The 20,068-nt window shown below is 44.9% G+C and overlaps 1 protein-coding gene across 1 annotated transcript in view; it reads right to left on the bottom strand.

Annotated features, from left to right (window-relative positions):
• The window catches only part of SH2D1A (SH2 domain containing 1A), a 64,224-nt gene that overhangs the window by 20,607 nt on the left and 23,549 nt on the right, over positions 1-20,068 (bottom strand). Inside the window, exon 2 of the mRNA XM_073547531.1 lies at positions 3,182-3,335. Coding sequence (XP_073403632.1) covers positions 3,182-3,318 — 137 coding nt within the window. The 5' untranslated portion in view covers positions 3,319-3,335. The remainder of the gene's footprint in view (positions 1-3,181; positions 3,336-20,068) is intronic.

Here is a 20,068-nt window from a genome sequence, read left to right as displayed (position 1 = left end):
ATGCTCCTGTATAAAACCCTAATCTGTCCCCTCCCCCAGGGACAGAAATTAAAGGTAAACCAGACACAAAGACTAAACAGAAAAAATAGAAAACCTCTTTCATACAAAAGCACTAACCAACAATAGAGAGGGATAGGGAAAGGGATGGAATAAACTAAATGGAAACAGGGACCAGGGGATAAACACACATGTCCAACAGAAAACTAGAGATCACCGCAACTCCAACCTTCAAATAATTAGCTAGCACAGGAAGACAAATCTCCAATAGCAACAACAAACTCCTATTCAGCACAGCATCCCCTAATAGCAAGGAAGCAGAACTTTCACTGACAGGACAGAGAGGGTCTGGCCAGGTTTTATAGGAAGAGTTAATGACCAGATCAGAAGCCGCTGAAATGGAGCTGCATGCTTCTGACCAGCATAGAAAGGGTTGTTAACCTCCTCAGGACCAAAGGAAACCAAATGAATTTAATATGGGATTCAAATACACAGGCTAAATGGAAGATCTGGGATTCACAATACAAGGTTATCTTCTACCCCAGATCTCTCAGGTTGGCGTGACACACTCATGACAGATATTTAGGAAAATTGCCAAGGATTAGAGATGAGGGAACCATAACTGTAAAGTTCAGGGTTCGCGCTGGACTCCGCACACGGACTTCTCCCGGAAGTCTGTTTTAGTGTTCAGGGTTCCAGGCGAAGTCTGGGAGGAGAGAAACCAACAGGTAGAGAGAGAGAGATTTTCCAGCTCCAAAGTTCAGGTCCCCATTGATTTGTATAGGGTTTGAGTTTAGGTTGAAGTTTGCGTACCAGAACCAATCTTTGGACTAAAGTTCAGCCAAACATGAACTTCGACCGGTCTAGTCATCCCTATCAGTAATGTTATTTTGATATCTTGAACAATGAAGCTCATTGTTCATGCGATTGTTTGATGTTTTGGACAATTAAGGCAATTAGCAGTGATTTTGTTCACATGTATATTTAGTTAATGAACATAATTTGCAATTTTATTGCCTACTATTTCATACAAGTAAGGCAATTTGAAGAGATATTGTTTGCATTTTAGGATAATGTAAGTAATTTCTAGCTTTATTATTTGATATTTCAGAAAATGAAGGTTACTTGCAGTGAAATTATTCAATAATTTGGACAATGAAGATGATGTGCAGTGAGATGATTCGATGCGTATTTTAACTAAGGTCATTTGCAGTGAGATTATTTGATATTTAGGTTAATTAAGGTCATTTTCAGTCTTGTTAGGCATCAAGAACAATGATGGTCATTTGCAGTGATGTTATTTCAGATTTATGACAGCAAAAGCCATTTGTAGTGAATATTCTTGATAATTTGAACAATGACAAAGAGGGTCATTTGCAGTGTTGTTAGTTAATATTTGGACATTGAGAATCATTCGCATTGAGTATTCTTGATATTTTGGAAAAAATTAAGGTAATTTGACATCTAAACAAATTAGGGTAATTTGTAGTTTGTATAATCTGATCTTTTGAACAATGAGAACTATTCGCAGTGGTGTGGTTTGATATCTAGGACAGTGAAGGTGATTTATAGTTGTTTTATTTCCTTCTTTGGTCAAGTAGGGCTTATGCATTTGTATTGTTTTTTTACAGTGGTGTGAATTTCAGAAGTGAGAGAATATAGGTTGCTTGCTGTGATAGTAATTTTGTAAATGTGTGGTACTCATTTTAAATCTAGGTAAATGTAATGAATTAAGCTTCATATTATTATTATTATTATTGTATAGTTTAAAGCACCCCTTAGTTCCTAGACATTGTACATAGTAAAGGTAAAAACAGTATTTCCATGCATAACACAAGATAAAATGTAAGTGCAATTAACAGTAACTGTAGTGAGGTACAGCTTGGCTCAGAAGAAGAGCAGGCCTTGCCCGTGGGGGCTTACCATCTGCGAGGAAAGGGGAAGAAGACTGTGGGTGATGACAGAAGCTGTTCATATCATAATGTAGAGCCAGAAAGGTTGTAGTGGGCTGAAGGCTTTTCTGAAGAGGTGGGTTTTCAAGTTGCTTCAAAAAGGTTGTGAGGTTGGGTTGACTTTGATTGGGGGACACAGTTGAATGAAGAACAGACAAAATTAGAGTAAAGAAGGAAGTCTTATAAGAATCATAGTTTGCAGTTTACGTGTGGCAAGAGACCAGGAGATTAGGCGGAGATGTATAGAGAAGAGGTTGTGTATAGTCTTGTAAGTCTTTGACAATATTTTGAAGGTCCCTTGACACAAAGGTATAGGTATGTACTTATATATCGTATTTCATGATGTGTTAAGCTGAAAAGGGATCTCTCTAAATTTTACACCCTCAGATATAAAATGTAACGTCTGTAAGATCTAGGCCATTCAGTGCCTATCAAGACTACATCTGTTTTACCATCTATTTAAAATTCTTGATTCAATTATCAGTGCGATCTTTGAACTCATTTCTCTTGCCAGCTGCCATCAAAGAATGGAGACGAAGCACATATTGCGATCTGGCAGTGGAAAGAGCATGATTTACCCACAGCGGTGCACGCAGGTTGTCTAGCTACGTCATTTTACTGTTCACACTTGTGACCTGTCCTAGCTGATAGTAAGTGGTTTATTTGTAAGTATAGTAAATATAGTGAAGGTAATAATCTACTGGTGTGTAAATTCAGATGATCCAGGAAAGACTTGCAAATTAAATACATACATTTCTCTAAAAAAAGAAAAGCAAAACCTCCATAATGTTCAAGCTCCATTTTACACCACATTAGGCATTGTTATTTATTTACTTAACCTTCTTTCGAATACCAGGTCAATATTTTGGTATAACATTTACTAACACTTTTAATCTGTTGCTATTCTAAGTTTCCTGTTCGACAATTGATGATGAGTGATAGATTATTGTTTGCTTGAATTAAGGTAACACACCATGAAATAATTCAATGTTGTATTCTTGAAGGTAAACTTAGTTTCTAACGATCTGGTTTAAAAAATATCAATAAAAAATGAAAATGTAAGATGGAATACAGTTTCAGATGTTCTATAGTTACCACTGATTGATTCGTATGTGGTAAAGATGATCATCACACATACTGACAATTCCAGAAAAATAATTAATAGCTCTATCATAGATGAAAACAGGGAAAGAAACAAAGCATACAAAACATGGGTTATCAGAATTACTTACAGGACACAAAGACAATACATGCCAGGTTTTGTCTCGCTATCACGTATTAAGTAACTTCCATCTTTTCCAGCCTCGCACAGAAGTTTCTCCCCAGCTTCTCGGCTAATGTTCCCATGGTAAATCGAAATATTCTCCATTTTCTACAAATTGTAACCTGAAAATAAGGAGAGCTTTTGTTCTTGAATAATGGTAAAAGGTGGTAACTAAAAAGAAGTCTGTACACACAGAAGTATACCCAACAAACTGATGTCACACCGTTACAGGGTTTGATCTAGGGTGTGAAGTGTGACAAAGTCTTTACATCATCTCCTCTGTGCAGTCGAGCACTGAGTAATCTCCAAGGGTCACATTATAAGAATATCATATGAAGAAAATTTCCATCTGACTTACATTGTTGTGTCACTGAAATATATAATTCATGTGCTGCTAAAAATGCCCAAGATTGAAACTAAGTGCTGGTACTTTTCCAACAGCGTAAACAGCATAATTGGTTTGAGGAAGTCCTATTTAGTGTCTTTACTAAAACTGACTATACATGCCTCACATTATACTGATCTTCTTGCCAATGTTTGGAGACATAAAACCAATTGAAAGGAAATGTGTATACAGAAAATAACCTACGGTTTAAAGCCACATTTTATACATTTTTGGAGATTTTTTTATATTACTATCTATAGTAAAGAAAACTTACAATTTTCAATTTGTCTACTAAGCTTGATTCTCTATAGATCTTAGCAGTCAATACATTATCAACACAGGCAGGATAATGACAGAAAGCACCATGGTGTATGTATAGCGAGTGCAGGGGTTGGGGTTGTACCTAAGTCCTGGAGTCTAGTGGACCATAGAGTCATTTAAATCTTATGATAGTTGAGGGCCTTGATGGAGATTTTTGCATTGGGGCCCACCTTTGGTTAGCACCTTTACTGTGTATACAGATAACACAAGATCCTCCATTCACAATAGGTGATGTTACAGATCTCTTCTCTCTCATCCATTCACCAGTACCCCTACACAAGATGCATGCCTAAATAACACTTCTGGAAAAGTCAAGCTAAATGATTTGCATGCCACTTTTGCCTAAAACCTTATTTTACAACTTGTACCATATTTATTATGTGTTTTAGACACTTCCTGCTTCTTCAAAACCTTCGAAATTGGCCAAAGCCACTGAGCCAAGAGTAAATGAAGTATATTGATTATAGTTAAGTTACAATTGTTAAACCTATAAAGAAAGACTACGCATAACATAAATAGTTTAGAAACATATAACTTTATTGTTTACATATAAAACATTTTAAGCCATATATATGCATGGAGACACTATCATTCAAATACCGTTACAGGAAGAAAATAAATAAATAAGTGATAGTAGCATAGGGGAAGGATTAATTCACTACAATGGTGGACTTTCCTAAAATATAGATTATATTCTACAATGTCACCAGTGACAGAGGTTGATATATAGGGTGAAAGTGCTTTGCCCATAAACCATATGTTAGGTGTCCGATTTCTGTCGCTGCACAGCGAGAATCCCGAGCCTTACTTCCAGCGGTCTCCCATTCCTCTCCAGCCGCATAGGAGGTTGCTCAGCAAACTCATCGGTCCAGGCGCTCTGCCCAGACCAGCTCCGTGGGTTTGCTTGCTGCTGCCACCTCTGGCACATCTATGGCAATACATGCTGCTCAGCAGCAAGATTCTCCAGGGACTAAGTCCCCATGTCAGGCCACTGAGCATGCCCGTGGAGTGATCTCCCATTGGAGATCCAAGGTCACGTGCTCAGGTCCTGCTTGTGTTTGGATTGGCCCATCCGAGAAGCCAGGAAGGTCCCGGATGCTCGCGGCTATAAATGGTTTGCATGGCCTCTCGGCCATGCGTTAGGATAAGACTGTATTTACAGACTATGTTGAGTGAGTGATGTATGCACGTATGAATGTCTCTGGTGAATGACTCATTAAGAAACCCCTATCCTTGGTACGCATGTGTTGTGCAGCCTAGCCTGCTAGCGCCCAGGCTTAGGTGTAGGGAGGACAGAGGTTGAGTCAGGCATCAGCCCTCACCATGGACTCGGCACGCCTCAGTGCACGTGCTCCACTTCATAGCCAGCGTCTATAGCGGCGCTCGCGGCAGTGATGCCGCGCGCTCAGTGGGCCTAGAAGGACTCTAACCCCGTGTCCTTGGGGTAGAGTTCTGTGGCCGTACACTGTGCGCTCTTTTGGCCGGGCTCTGTGAGCTAAACAGGCTCCGGCATCTACATTCAGCGGTTGTGCGACTCTGTGCATTAGCAGAGTTCGCACCTGTTCACATTGGGTGACGTAACCCACGTGTGACTGTTTTTACGCCACTCTATTCTTCCGCCATTACCTAGCAGCAGTGTACCACCTCTGCACGGTGGACCCCGGGCTGCGAACGCACCTACTATTATTTTATAATTTGGTGCGTTCTGCCAGCCCTAACATTATCCTAGCGCCAGGGTCTGGCTAGTAATGGCGGACGAACAGCGCCTGCTGCAGTACATCCGGCAGCTGCAGGGCAGGTTGGCGGCTCTCAAGCGTCCAGCCTCAGCTGCGGATGTTACTGCATTCGCTGCTCAGGCAGCCACAGAGGCTGTCTCCCGTGTGACCACTGCCATCCCTGCCCCGACTTTGTCCCGCATCCCACTGCCCGAGAAGTTCTCGGGTGATAGTGCCTCTTGAAGGGGTTTCGTGAGCCAGTGCTCGATACAGCTGGAGCAGCTGGCAGCCCGATTCCCCTGCGAGCGGGCCAAAGTGGGATTTATTATCTCCCTCTTGTTGGGCAGTGCTTTGGAGTGGGCCACACCGCTGTGGGAGCGTGGTGATCATGTGGTGCAGATTGCCTCTCGGTTCCTGGACACTCTGAAGCATGTCTTCCTAGGACCGCGAGTCACCCATGACACTGCGCTCCGGCTGCTGGCATTGTCACAGGGTTCCTCCATGGTCAGCCACTTTGCCATCCAGATCCGGACACTGGCCTCGGAGTTAGAGTGGCCAGATAAGGTCCTCATTCCAGCATTCTGGAGAGGTTTGGCTGGCCATGTGAAGGACGCTCTGGCCACCAGGGAGATTCCTGCTACACTGGAGGAGCTTATCACCGTCTCCACCCGTAAAGACCTTCGCTTTGCCGAGCGAAGGTTGGAGCGGACACAGTGTAGGCAGAGGTTTAGGTTGGCACCCAGTTTTGCTAAAACTCTGGAATCTCCCAATCAGGCGTCCGAGCGTCAGGGGGCTTCCCGCAAGGGATCCAGGCCCCGGCCCGCTCGAGCCCCTGTGATCTGTCATGGTTGCCGGCAGTCTGGTCACTTTGTCAACCAGTGCCCACAGTGGCTGGGAAGACGCACACCCCTAGTGGCCGTAGGAGGCGGCTCACTAGAATCTGCAGCGTTTTCCTCCAAATTGTCCTTTAAGGGGACACTTGGGTTTGGTTCTTCCACTCCGGCGGTGGAGGTTTGTGTGGATTCCGGGGCAGAGGGCAATTTTATGTTGTCAGCCTTCGCTCAACGGCACGCTATACCCCTGGTTATGATGTCTACACCAGTCACCGTCAGAGTGGTGAACGGCGCCACTCTACCCTCACAGATAACCCACCAGATCGCCCCCTTGTTACTCTCAGTGGCTCCATCTCATCAGGAGACGATATCCCTCCTCGTCATACCCGAGAGTATTGACCAGGTACTTCTAGGGGTCCCCTGGTTGCGGTACCACTCCCCCTATATAGAGTGGTCCTCAGGGAGGATTATTGGGTGGAGTAAATCATGTGAGGGTAGATGTCTGAGGGAGTGCGCTCAGGTTGCCTCCACCGAGGTTCCCACAGATCTCTCCTTGCTCCCCAAACACTATCGACAGTATGCGGACGTGTTCTCCAAAAAGGCGGCGGAGACCCTTCCACCGCATCGCCCCTATGACTGTCCTTTTGACCTCTTGCCTGGTGCTGAGCCTCCCCGGGGTAGAGTCTATCCCCTAACTCTCCTGGAGACAGAGGCCATGTCTCAATACATCAGGGAGAATCTGGCAAGAGGATTCATTAGGAAGTCAGTGTCACCAGCGGGGGCGGGATTCTTCTTCGTCCAGAAGAAGAGCGAGTAACTACGTCCTTGCATTGATTGCAGGGGTCTTAACGCCATCACCATTAAGAATTAGTATCCTCTGCCCATGATATCAGAGCTGTTTGATAGGTTACGGGGAGGGAGGGTATTTTCCAAACTTGATCTGCGGGGGGCTTACAACCTGATTCGCATCCGTGATGGGGACGAATGGAAGACGGCATTTAACACCAGGGATGGGCACTATGAATACCTGGTGATGCCCTTCAGCCTCTGTAATGCCCCGGCAGTCTTCCAAGACTTTGTGAACGATATCTTCCGGGATATGCTTACCACCTCGGTTGTAGTCTATCTGGATTATATTCTCATCTACTCACCAGATATTGACTCCCACCGGAGAGATGTTTGCAAAGTTTTCGATCGCCTGCGGGCAAACTCCCTCTATGCCAAGTTGGAGAAGTGTGTGTTTGAGCAGGAGTCCTTGCGTTTCCTGGGCTATATCATCTCCGCCCGGGGATTGGCCATGGATCCTGCCAAGCTACAGGCGGTGATGGATTGGCAGGAACCTCGTTCTCTCAAAGCGGTGCAGCGCTTTATGGGGTTCATAAATTACTATCGCCAATTCATCCCCCACTTCTCGACTTTGGTAGCACCCTTGGTAGCCCTCACCAAGTAGGGTGCAAACCCCAAGTTGTGGTCGGAACCGATCTCCAAGGCCTTCTCCTCCATTAAGTCCCATTTCGCTAGTGCTCCCATTCTACATCGCCCCGATGTAGATAAGCCCTTCATTCTGGAGGTGGATGCCTCTTCCGTCGGTGCTGGAGCGGTCCTGTTCCAGAAGGACTCGCAAGGTCGGAAGCACCCATGCGTCTTCTCCAAAACCTTCACACCGGCAGAGAGGAATTATTCCATCGGGGACAGGTGTTAGGAGTGGCGGAAGACACTAAATAAAAAATAAATAAAGTGCCTTCGCCACCCGGGGTCCACTGTGCGGTGGATGGAAAAAACGCTGCTAGAGAGGCAGAGCACAAGGCGGTAATGTGCGAAAGGGTTAGACGGCACCCAGTGCACAAAAGCAAGCTCTGTTTTACTCACAGAGCTGCAGGCAAATAAGCTCAACTTAAATGCTGAGTCTGTTCAGAGTCATAGACTCACAGCGATACAGTCGCGATATTCGCAGTCACAGGAGTAGCCTTAAACAGCAGGACTACTCCGTCTAGACCTACCGTCAAATAAAGTGCGAAGCGTCGCAACCGCGGATGCAGAGAAAGCTGCAACTGCAGTGCGGCAAGAACTGAGCCGCTGGCAAGGCGCTGCAATAATGCTGCTGCAATGTAGACGCTAAGCTGCTGAGCAAGATGGAGCATATGCGCGCTGGCGCTAGCGCTGCTACTGGCTGAACCCAAGCACTCACACAATCGTATTATCAGAGGGAAGGGGTTTCTTAATAAGTCAGTCACCAGTCTAAGCCTCCATGACCATACATACAGCAGCAAGTATGAAATACTAGCGCATGGCGGAACAGCCATGCGCGCTTTTTATACCAAACGGGACCTTCCAGAAGTCTCCAAGGCTCCAAGAGGAGCCAATAGGATTGGACACAGGACCTAAGCATGTGACTCCCGAACTCCAATGGGAGCTCGTCCCATGAGCATGCTCAGTGGAGGGAACAGAGGAGTTAGCCTCTGGAGAGAGTTGCCACAAGGCACTCTCCTCTGCAATCTCCTCTACCGCAGATGAAAAGCAGGAGACTGCAGCATGTAAGGGTCTAGATTTCATCATAGGGAAGGAAGAAATCTCCTAACAACAGGCAGTTGCTAGAAATGAAGTTGGCCTTTTCAGAGTGGAGACACCTCCTGGAGGGGGCTCGCCACCCTTTCCAGGTGTTCACCGACCACAAGAATTTGGTCTATTTACAAACAGCCCAGCGGTTGAATTCTCGCCAGGCCAAATGGTCCTTGTTCTTCTCCCGTTTCCACTTCACAATGCATTTTCTCTCCGGGGAGAAGAACGTCCGGGCCGATGCTCTCTCCCGCTCCGTGGTGTCATCGGAGGAGGAGGAGCCTCAGCTGAGAGCCTGAGGACCGTGGTTCCGGTCGCCCTCGAGTCTGTACCTCCGGGCAAGACTTTTGTCCCTGCCCATCTGCGACCGGAGGTCCTCTCTTGGGCTCATTTGTCCAGGCTGGGTGACATTTTGGGACCAAACGGACCTCTGAGCTTCTGGCGAGGACGTACTGGTGGCCGCATATGGCCCGTGACGTCAGGGACTATATACAGGCGTGCGTCTCTTGCCCCCAGAATCGGCCCTCTCGGCATCGGCCCGCTGGGTTACTCTACCCTCTGCCGGTTGCTGACAGGCCCTGGGAGATGGTCGGTATGGACTTTGTGGTGGGTCTGCCCAAGTCCAGTGGCAGCACCGTCATTTGGGTGGTCACCGATCATTTCTCCAAGATGGTGCATCTGGTACCACTCTCTCAGCGTTGTTTATTAAACATGTTTTCCGCCTGCACAGTATGCTGGATAAGATTGTCAGTGACCGGGGTCCTCAGTTTGCATCTCGGTTCTGGAGAGAGCTCTGCTCTCTGCTCAGCATAGAGCTAAATCTCTCCTCGGCCTATCATCCCGAGATGAACGGGTTGGTTGAGAGAGCCAATCAGACCCTGGTGACATATCTGCGACATTTTGTCTTGGCCAGGCAGGATGATTGGGCACCCTTGCTGCTGTGGGCGGAGTTCGCCTTGAACAGCGCTGTGGCCGACTCCACCGCTCAGACCCCATTCCTCTTAAATTACGGCCAGTATCCACGCGTCCCAGTGCCCATGCCCGTGTCGTCCACCGACTCTAGGGTGGCAGACTGGGTGGTGGAGGCACGTGACATTTGGGATCGCACGCAGGATGCTATCCGGGCCTCCAAGGAGAGAATGTGGTCCTCCGCTGACACTCACCGGCGCCCGGCTCTGACCTTCGCTCCTGGCGACTTAGTGTGGCTCTCCACTCGAAACATCAGGCTGCGGGTGGAATCCGCTAAGTTTGCACCGTGCTATATTGGCCCTTTCAAGGTCCTCGAGCAGATCAACCCTGTGGTCTACCGCCTGGCTCTTCCACCACACTTGGCTATATCGGACACATTTCATGTGTCTCTCCTTAAGCCGGTGCACATGTCCCGGTTTTCTGAGCCATCTGCTGGGACATCAGACTTGCCGTCAGACGAGTTTGAGGTCAATGCCATCGTGGGATGCTAGATGATGCGGGGCAAAAAGTTTCACTTGGTGGATTGGAAGGGTCATGGTCCAGAGGCTCGGACCTGGGAGCCGGTGGGGAACATCCACGCTCCTCTTCTCATTGCGGAATTTGAGTGGAGTGAGGCCCAGAGAGGGGCCCTAGGAGGGGGGGTAATGTTAGGCATCGGATTTCTGTCGCTGCATAGCGAGAATCCCATTCCTCTCCAGCCGCAGAGGAGGTTGCTCAGCAAACTCGTCGGTCCAGGCACTCTGCCCAGACCAGCTCCGTGGGTTTGCTTGCTGCTGCCACCTCTGGCACATCTATGACAATACATGCTGCTCAGCAGCAAGATTCTCCAGGGACTAAGTCCCCATGTCAGGCCACTGAGCATGCCCGTGGAGTGATCTCCCATTGGAGATCGAAGGTCACGTGCTCAGGTCCTGCTCATGTTCGGATTGGCCCATCCAAGAAGCCAGGAAGGTTCCGGATGCTCGCGGCTATAAAAGGTTCGCATGGCCGCTCGGCCATGCGCTAGGATAAGACTGTATTTACAGACTATGTGGAGTGAGTGATGTATGCACGTATGAATGTCTCTGGTGAATGACTCATTAAGAAACCCCTACCATTGGTACACATGTGTTGTGCTGCCTAGCCTGCTAGCACCCAGGCTTAGGTGTAGGGAGGACAGAGGTTGAGTCAGGCATCAGCCCTCACCAGGGACTCAGCACGCCTCAGTGCACGCGCTCCACTTCATAGCCAGCGTCTATAGCGGCACTCGCGGCAGCAATGCCGTGTGCTCAGTGGGCCTAGAAGGACTCTAACCACGTGTCCTTGGGGTAGAGTTCTGTGGCCGTACACTGTGCGCTCTTTTGGCCGGGCTCTGTGAGCTAAACAGGCTCCGGCATCTACGTTCAGCGGTTGTGCGACTCTGTGCATTAACAGAGTTCGCACCTGTTCACATTGGGTGACGTAACCCACGTGTAACTGTTTTTACGCCGCTCTATTCTTCCGCCACTACCTAGCAGCAGTGTACCACCTCTGCACGGTGGACCCCGGGCTGCGAACGCACCTACTATTATTTTATAATTTGGTGCGTTCCGCCAGCCCAAACACCATAATTCATAGAAAATTCATTGAATTAATAATAAAAAAAAGAAACACTATATATAGATATCCCATAAAGTGCAAAAGATTATAGAAAATAGCTATGCAAAAAGTGACTGCAAAGTGCAAAAAGAGTACTACATATAATATGCTGCATACTAAGGACTCTCTCATAAGTTTATGATGCGTGAGCCAGTCCTGATGCATCCACATAAGAGACCACATAGGGACAAAAGATATTAAACAGTCAACATTGTAAGACTGGATCAAACAAGTCATATCATCTCATGTGTTTGCACCTCCCACATGTTCAGGGGATAGATACAAACTTTTTGCTTTTTGTCTGACAAGTGGTATGTGGCATCACTTAAAAGTGACATGCGTTACACAAAAGGATAAATGGTTTATTGTCCAGCAGCATGTGCCAAAAAATGCACTAAAATTTGGGCGCAAATTTCTGGGAATACCACTTTAACCATAAACTATATATGCACTGCCATTTTGCGCAAACTAGTCTGATTCTGGGGCAAGGGTCACCAGTTTTAATGTTTATATTGAGTCAAGAAATGGGGCCCCTAGCAATCAGTCATGCCCAAATAGAAGACATGGATTGGGCTTTGTAAGGCAGGCTGCAGTTTCTAAAATTTGATATGCTTAATTTCTTAATTCTACTTTTAATATTGTGATTATGTTAAATCAAGTCGAAGCTTGAAATATGTGACAGATGTGCACTATTGGAGGCACTAACAGGTTGCAGGTAGGTGGAATATTGGAATATTTTAGGAATCTTTTCAACCACGTGTGCAGAGAGGATATAGCACAATTGGGTGTTGCATAATCTGTGTCATACAGGAGTTTCTCTGGGTGAATGAGAAGAACGTTTGGTCCTAAGTCAAAATTTGTTTGAGTGGTGTGGAGGTCTTTATATCCTGATGTACAGCACATACAGTGGGGCAAAAAAGTATTTAGTCAGTCAGCAATAGTGCAAGTTCCACCACTTAAAAAGATGAGAGGCGTCTGTAATTTACATCATAGGTAGACCTCAACTATGGGAGACAAACTGAGAAAAAAAAATCCAGAAAATCACATTGTCTGTTTTTTTTTCATTTTATTTGCATATTATGGTGGAAAATAAGTATTTGGTCAGAAACAAAATTTCATCTCAATACTTTGTGATATATCCTTTGTTGGCAATGACAGAGGTCAAACGTTTTCTGTAAGTCTTCACAAGGTTGCCACACACTGTTGTTGGTATGTTGGCCCATTCCTCCATGCAGGTCTCCTCTAGAGCAGTGATGTTTTTGGCTTTTCGCTTGGCAACACGGACATTCAACTCCCTCCAAAGGTTTTCTATAGGGTTGAGATCTGGAGACTGGCTAGGCCACTCCAGGACCTTGAAATGCTTCTTACGAAGCCACTCCTTCGTTGCCCTGGCGGTGTGCTTTGGATCATTGTCATGTTGAAAGACCCAGCCACGTTTCATATTCAATGCCCTTGCTGATGGAAGGAGGTTTGCACTCAAAATCTCACGATACATGGCCCCATTCATTCTTTCATGTACCCGGATCAGTCGTCCTGGCCCCTTTGCAGAGAAACAGCCCCAAAGCATGATGTTTCCACCACCATGCTTTACAGTAGGTATGGTGTTTGATGGATGCAACTCATTATTCTTTTTCCTCCAAACACGACAAGTTGTGTTTCTACCAAACAGTTCCAGTTTGGTTTCATCAGACCATAGGACATTCTCCCAAAACTCCTCTGGATCATCCAAATGCTCTCTAGCAAACTTCAGACGGGCCCGGACATGTACAGGCTTAAGCAGTGGGACACGTCTGGCACTGCAGGATCTGAGTCCATGGTGGCGTAGTGTGTTACTTATGGTAGGCCTTGTTACATTGGTCCCAGCTCTCTGCAGTTCATTCACTAGGTCCCCCCGCGTGGTTCTGGGATTTTTGCTCACCGTTCTTGTGATCATTCTGACCCCACGGGGTGGGATTTTGCGTGGAGCACCAGATCGAGGGAGATTATCAGTGGTCTTGTATGTCTTCCATTTTCTAATTATTGCTCCCACAGTTGATTTCTTCACTCCAAGCTGGTTGGCTATTGCAGATTCAGTCTTCCCAGCCTGGTGCAGGGCTACAATTTTGTTTCTGGTGTCCTTTGACAGCTCTTTGGTCTTCACCATAGTGGAGTTTGGAGTCAGACTGTTTGAGGGTGTGCACAGGTGTCTTTTTATACTGATAACAAGTTTAAACAGGTGCCATAATTACAGGTAATGAGTGGAGGAAAGAGGAGACTCTTAAAGAAGAAGTTACAGGTCTGTGAGAGCCAGAAATCTTGATTGCTTGTTTCTGACCAAATACTTATTTTCCACCATAATATGCAAATAAAATGAAAAAAAAAACAGACAATGTGATTTTCTGGATTTTTTTTTTCTCAGTTTGTCTCCCATAGTTGAGTTCTACCTGTGATGTAAATTACAGACGCCTCTCATCTTTTTAAGTGGTGGAACTTGCACTATTGCTGACTGACTAAATACTTTTTTGCCCCACTGTACAATACACACACATACATATTTATTATATATAGGAATAGGAATAATTTTGCACTCAATTATCATTTGTGAAGGTCAGACGAAGGCTATGTGCCGAAACGTGCGTTGCGGACAATGCCATCCAGGAGCAGACGCGCCATATTATCTAGTGAGTTCCCTGATACTTTTCATACATTTTTTTCACTGGATGTGTTTTTGCTGCACGCATATACACTGCTCAAAAAATAAAGGGAACACAAACAACAGAATATAACTCCAAGTAAATCAAACTTCTGTGAATTCAAACTGTCCACTTAGGAAGCAACACTGATTGACAATCAATTTCACATGCTGTTGTGCAAATGGAATAGACAACAGATGGAAATTATTGGCAATTATCAAGACACACTCAATAAAGGAGTGGATCTGCAGGTGGGGACCACAGACCACATCTCAGTACCAATGCTTTCTGGCTGATGTTTTCTTCACTTTTGAATGTTGGTTGTGCTTTCACACTCGTGGTAACATGAGACCGGCTCTACAACCCACACAAGTGGCTCAAGTAGTGCAGCTCATCCAGGATGGCACATCAATGCGAGCTGTGGCAAGAAGGTTTGATGTGTCTGTCAGCGTAGTGTCCAGAGGCTGGAGGCGCTACCAGGAGACAGGCCAGTACACCAGGAGATGTGGAGGGGGCCGTAGGAGGGCAACATCCCAGCAGCAGGACCGCTACCTCAGCCTTTGTGCAAAGAGGAACAGGAGGAGCACTGTCAGAGCCCTGCAAAATGACCTCCAGCAGGCCAAAAATGTGCATGTATCTACACAAATGGTTAGAAACCGACTCCATGAGGATGGTCTGAGTGCCCGATGTCCACAGATGGGGGTTGTGCTCACAGCCCAACACCATGCAGGACGCTTGGCATTTGCCACAGAACACCAGGATTGGCAAATTCACCACTTTGCCCCGTGCTCTTCACAGATGAAAGCAGGTTCACACTGAGCACATGTGACAGACGTGACAGAGTCTGGAGAAGCCGTGGTGAGCAATCTGCTGCCTGCAACATCCTTCAGCATGACTTCAGCATGACCGGTTTGGCAGTGGGTCAGTAATGGTGTGCGGTGGCATTTCTTTGGAGGGCCGCACAGCCCTCCATGTGCTCACCAGAGATAGCCTGACTGCCATTAGGTACCGAGATGAGATCCTCAGACCCCTTGTGAGACCATATGCTGGTGTGGTTGCTCCTGGGTTCTTTCAAATGCAGGACAATGCCAGACCTCATGTGGCTGGAGTGTGTCAGCAGTTCCTGCAAGATGAAGGCATTGAAGCTATTGACTGACCCGCTCGTTCCCCAGACCTGAATCCGATTGAGCACATCTGGGACATCATGTCTCGCTCCATTTACCAACGTCACGTTGCACCACAGACTGTCCAGGAGTTGGCGGATGATTTAGTCCAGGTCTGGGAGGAGAGTCCTCATGACAACATCCGCCGACTCATCAGAAGCATGCCCAGGTGTCATAGGGAGGTCAAACAGGCACGTGGAGGTCACACACACACTGCTGAGCATCATTTCCTTGTCTTGAGGCATTTCCACTGAAGTTGGATCAGCCTGTAATTTGATTTTCCACTTTGATTTTGAGTATCCTTCCAAATCCAGACCTCCATGGGATATTAATTTTGCTTTACATTGATCATTTTTATGTATTCTTGTTCTCAACGCATGCCACTATGTAAAAAATAAAGATTTGAAGCTGTGACATTTCATTCAGTAATATCTACAATGTGGTATCTTAGTGTTCCCTTTATTTTTTTGAGCAGTGTATATACCTGCTGGCACATTAATCTATGAATGTTGCTTTTACAAATATTGATACTATCACTCTCGGACCTTATGTAAATCCTGGTCTCATATAATGGATATTAATACCACTCTACTAATTTATGCACAGGATTTTTGATTTATTTAATTGTCATGATAGTAATAGATTATGTTTTTTCTGGAAAACACTTGCACAGGTCACTTTGTTGTGACTGTATTAGGTTTTATGTTTTTTCTGGAAAAGCACTTGCACAAGTTACTTTGTTTGTAATCGCTATTACTACATTCTGGGAATATTGGTAATATACTCTAGTATAGTACTTGCACATGTCACTTTAACCTGAGTGTATGTATGGCAATATCTTATTGCAGCATTTGTAATATTTGTATTGCAGAATACTTCGTATATACCCTTCCTGGTTTTGGGTCCAATGTAACTGTACACTAATTAATTCAGCTTTGTATGTTCCATTGTGTTTTTAACCAGAATTATAATAAAAATTATAATAAAAATTATTTTAGTTGACTATATGGTCAGTTTTTCTTTTTTGTTTTCTTGCTGGAGGTTGTTCCAACTGTCCACATGGTGTCATCATAGTCCTGCTCAGTGTAGTAAAGGGTTTGATATCGATTAGTAGTATATATGTTAATTATTTTATACATATTTTATATACCCCCACTATGATTGTAGCTATTCCTTTGTCCTTCAGGCAAGCCAGGTTACCAGGAGATGTCCACTGCTGCATGGCCTACCCTAGAGAAAGATCATGACCCCTCTCCAAGTTTCCCCAGGTATCTGAATGCTGAAGCTCTAAGCTGGAGACAAGTGTGACTAGAGAGTTGCTGCATCAAGAATTAAGAACACCCTGCCAGGACTTGTGGTTCCACTGTTGATGAGTTTATAACAGAACTACATGTTAATTGAATATTGTTGGGACTTTTGATTCCAGGTTCCAAAAAGTTTTTAAGAGGATCATCTGTGAGGAAAATTTTGCTCTTATTGAATTAGTAAGTGCACCAATGGTCCCTGAAAGTGCGCCAACATCTGCAGCAACCAGGCCCCAATGATGAACTAATACTTGCATTGCTGCAGCCATTTGTGGGTTAAGTGTTATTAGTTAGGAGAGTATTTTGAATCACTTAACGGGAGAGTGTCTTTCTCAGCTGTGCGTTAGTAGCATAGATAGAATTGGGAGAATTTATGGTTTGACAGCTGAACTGTTTTACCCCCTTGGGATTGCCCTGTGCTATCATAGCATCCAAGCTCAGTGTGAAACACATTCTATACCTTTAAGAGTGTCACATATCTGTTGTGTATGTGTGATATCATTTGTTTGCTGTAGCTTATTATGCACCTTGCCTTTTACATCATTTAACTCCATTTAACCTCTATGCAATAAACCTGTTGTGATGTTTTAATCTCATCTCTTGTGACTGCATGAGGTGCATGGGGATGGGTTTCCCGGGTTGACCCCTGGCAAAAGTGAAAGACCCTCTTTTATTCCCCTAGAGCTCCCAGCTAGGTTCGTGGGGAGGCACTGCGCCACATTGAGATGTAAACTACTGGACACACTGCCCACGGTGGCAGCTTAAATGGTTGTTACAATTTATTAAATTGTTCAGGTAAAAACAGATGCCATATGTGCAAAAACATGCAGGTGGCACACAGATTCCAAAAACAGACATACTGGTGGCACACCAATGCAAATATTACACATGCAAATGGCACAAGGATGCAAAAAACAGACATTACGATGGCACACAGACACAAAAAACAGACATACGGATGACACACAGTTTTAAGATATGGACATACGGATGAAAAACAGTCTTTTTTTCTGAATGAGAAGGAAAAATCTGCATATGCACATGTCCTTGTACACTGCCCCTATTGGTCAAACAATCAGTAGATTTGGTTTCCAGTACCATCTCTATGCTGATGGCACCCAATTATACGCTTCTTCTCCTAACATCACGCCAGCCTTTCTAGAAAACACCGGCGATTGTCTAAACGCTGTGTCTAACATCATGTCCTCACTATATCTGAAACTGAACCTGTCAAAGACTGAACTCCTTGTGTTTCCTCCCTCTACTAATGTACCTATACCCGACATTGCCATTTCTGTGTGTGGTTCCACTATTACTCCCCAGCAACATGCCCGCTGTCTAGGGGTCATACTTGATTCTGAGCTTTCCTTTGCCCCTCACATTCGATCACTGGCTCGCTCATGTCATCTGCACCTCAAAAACATTTCTAGAATTCAACCTTTTCTTACTTTTGACTCTGCAAAAACTCTTACTGTTTCTCTTATTCATTCTCGTCTCGACTATTGTAACTGTCTTCTAATCGGTCTCCCTCTTACCAAACTCTCCCCTCTCCAATCTGTCTTGAATGCTGCAGCCAGGATCATATTCCTCACCAATTGTTACACCGATGCCTCTACTGTACCTTGTGCCAGTCATTACACTGGCTACCTATCCACTCCAGAATTCAGTATAAACTTATTACCCTCACCCACAAAGCCCTCCATGGCTCAGTACCACCCTACATCTCCTCCCTTGTTTCAGTATACCACCCTACCCGTGCCCTCCGTTCTGCTGATGACCTGAGGTTAGCATCCTCAATAATCAGAACCTCCCACTCCGATCTCCAAGACTTTACACGTGCTGCGCCAATTCTTTGGAATGCACTTCCCATATCAGTATGATTAGTCCCCAATCCCCACAATTTTAAGCGTGCCCTGAAAACGCATTTATTCAGACTGGCCTATCGCCTCAACACATTAACCTAATCTATCCCTGTGTGGCACAGCCAAAAGTTTTACCATAACCAGGCTCCCTGCATCATGTTCCCAAATGCTTTATGCATCCATTAACCCTCTGTGTGTGTACTGTTACACACTTAACATTATGGCTGGTCCATACAATCAGGGCAACTGTTACCACCCACCTTTCGTGTCTACCTCTTTCCTCATAGACTGTAAGCTTGCAAGCAGGGCCCTCAATCCTCTTGGTATTTGTTATAATCTATGTGATTATTGGTATACTGTAATGTCTATTGTCTGTACAAATCCCCTCTGAAATGTAAAGTGCTGCGGAATATGTCGGCGCTATAGAAATAAAATGTATTATTATTATGTCAACCCTGACTAAAGGACACAAGGCAATTATGTGTTCTGGAAAATGAATGCAGATATCAATATGTAATGGGTAATTACATATCCTTCACTATGTACAACTGATTCAACAATATAATTTACTTCTCTCCAGAATCTTTACAAATTATTTTTATGTTTTTATAAGTAGATTTATTTTATTGCTACTAACCTCCAATTAAATGATTGCAATATACAACCTCCCAAACATCATATGTAAAAAGTCTACAGATTATGTTGTTTATCCAAATCCTCTTCATATGTTGGAATGCCTACTGTATCCTGATTAAATATGGTAAATTAACATGTCAATGTCCTAAGATAATAGAAAAAAATCCAGCTCCTCATTTTTTTTTTTTTTTTTCTATTTTCTTCATTGAACAAGCCACATCAGGATGGTGTTCTGTGCTCCCTTTGGAAGTCGGTGAGCTGGCTCTATTTCTTTATGTGAATGTCCTAAGATACCTACAGTGGATACGGAAAGTATTCAGACCCCTTTACATTTTTCACTCTTTGTTTCATTGCAGCCATTTGGTAAATTCAAAAAAGTTCTTTTTTTCTCATTAATGTACACTGTGCACCCCATCTTGACTGAAAAAAACAAATGTAGAAATTTTTGCAAATTTATTAAAAAAGAAAAACTGAAATATCACATGGTCATAAGTATTCAGACCCTTTGCTCCGTGTTGAGTAGAAGCACCCTTTTGAACTAGTACAGCCATGAGTCTTCTAGGGAATGATGCAGCACGTTTTTCACACCTGGATTTGGGAATCCTCTGCCATTCTTCCTTGCAGATTCCCTCCAGTTCCATCAGGTTGGATGGTGAACGTTGGTGGACAGCCATTTCCAGAGGTCTCTCCAGAGATGCTCAATTTGGTTTAGGTCAGTGCTCTGGTTGGGCCAGTCAAGAATGGTCACAGAGTTGTTCTGAAGCCACTCCTTTATTATGTTAGCTGTGTGCTTAGGGTCATTGTCTTTCCGCACCCACTATA

This window comes from Dendrobates tinctorius, unplaced genomic scaffold (assembly GCF_039654945.1).
Source record: "Dendrobates tinctorius isolate UK_male_01 unplaced genomic scaffold, ASM3965494v1 ptg000154l, whole genome shotgun sequence".
Lineage (NCBI taxonomy): Eukaryota > Metazoa > Chordata > Amphibia > Anura > Dendrobatidae > Dendrobates > Dendrobates tinctorius.
Note: the sequence above shows the minus strand (reverse complement) of the source record. Positions and strands in the feature narration are given on the sequence as shown.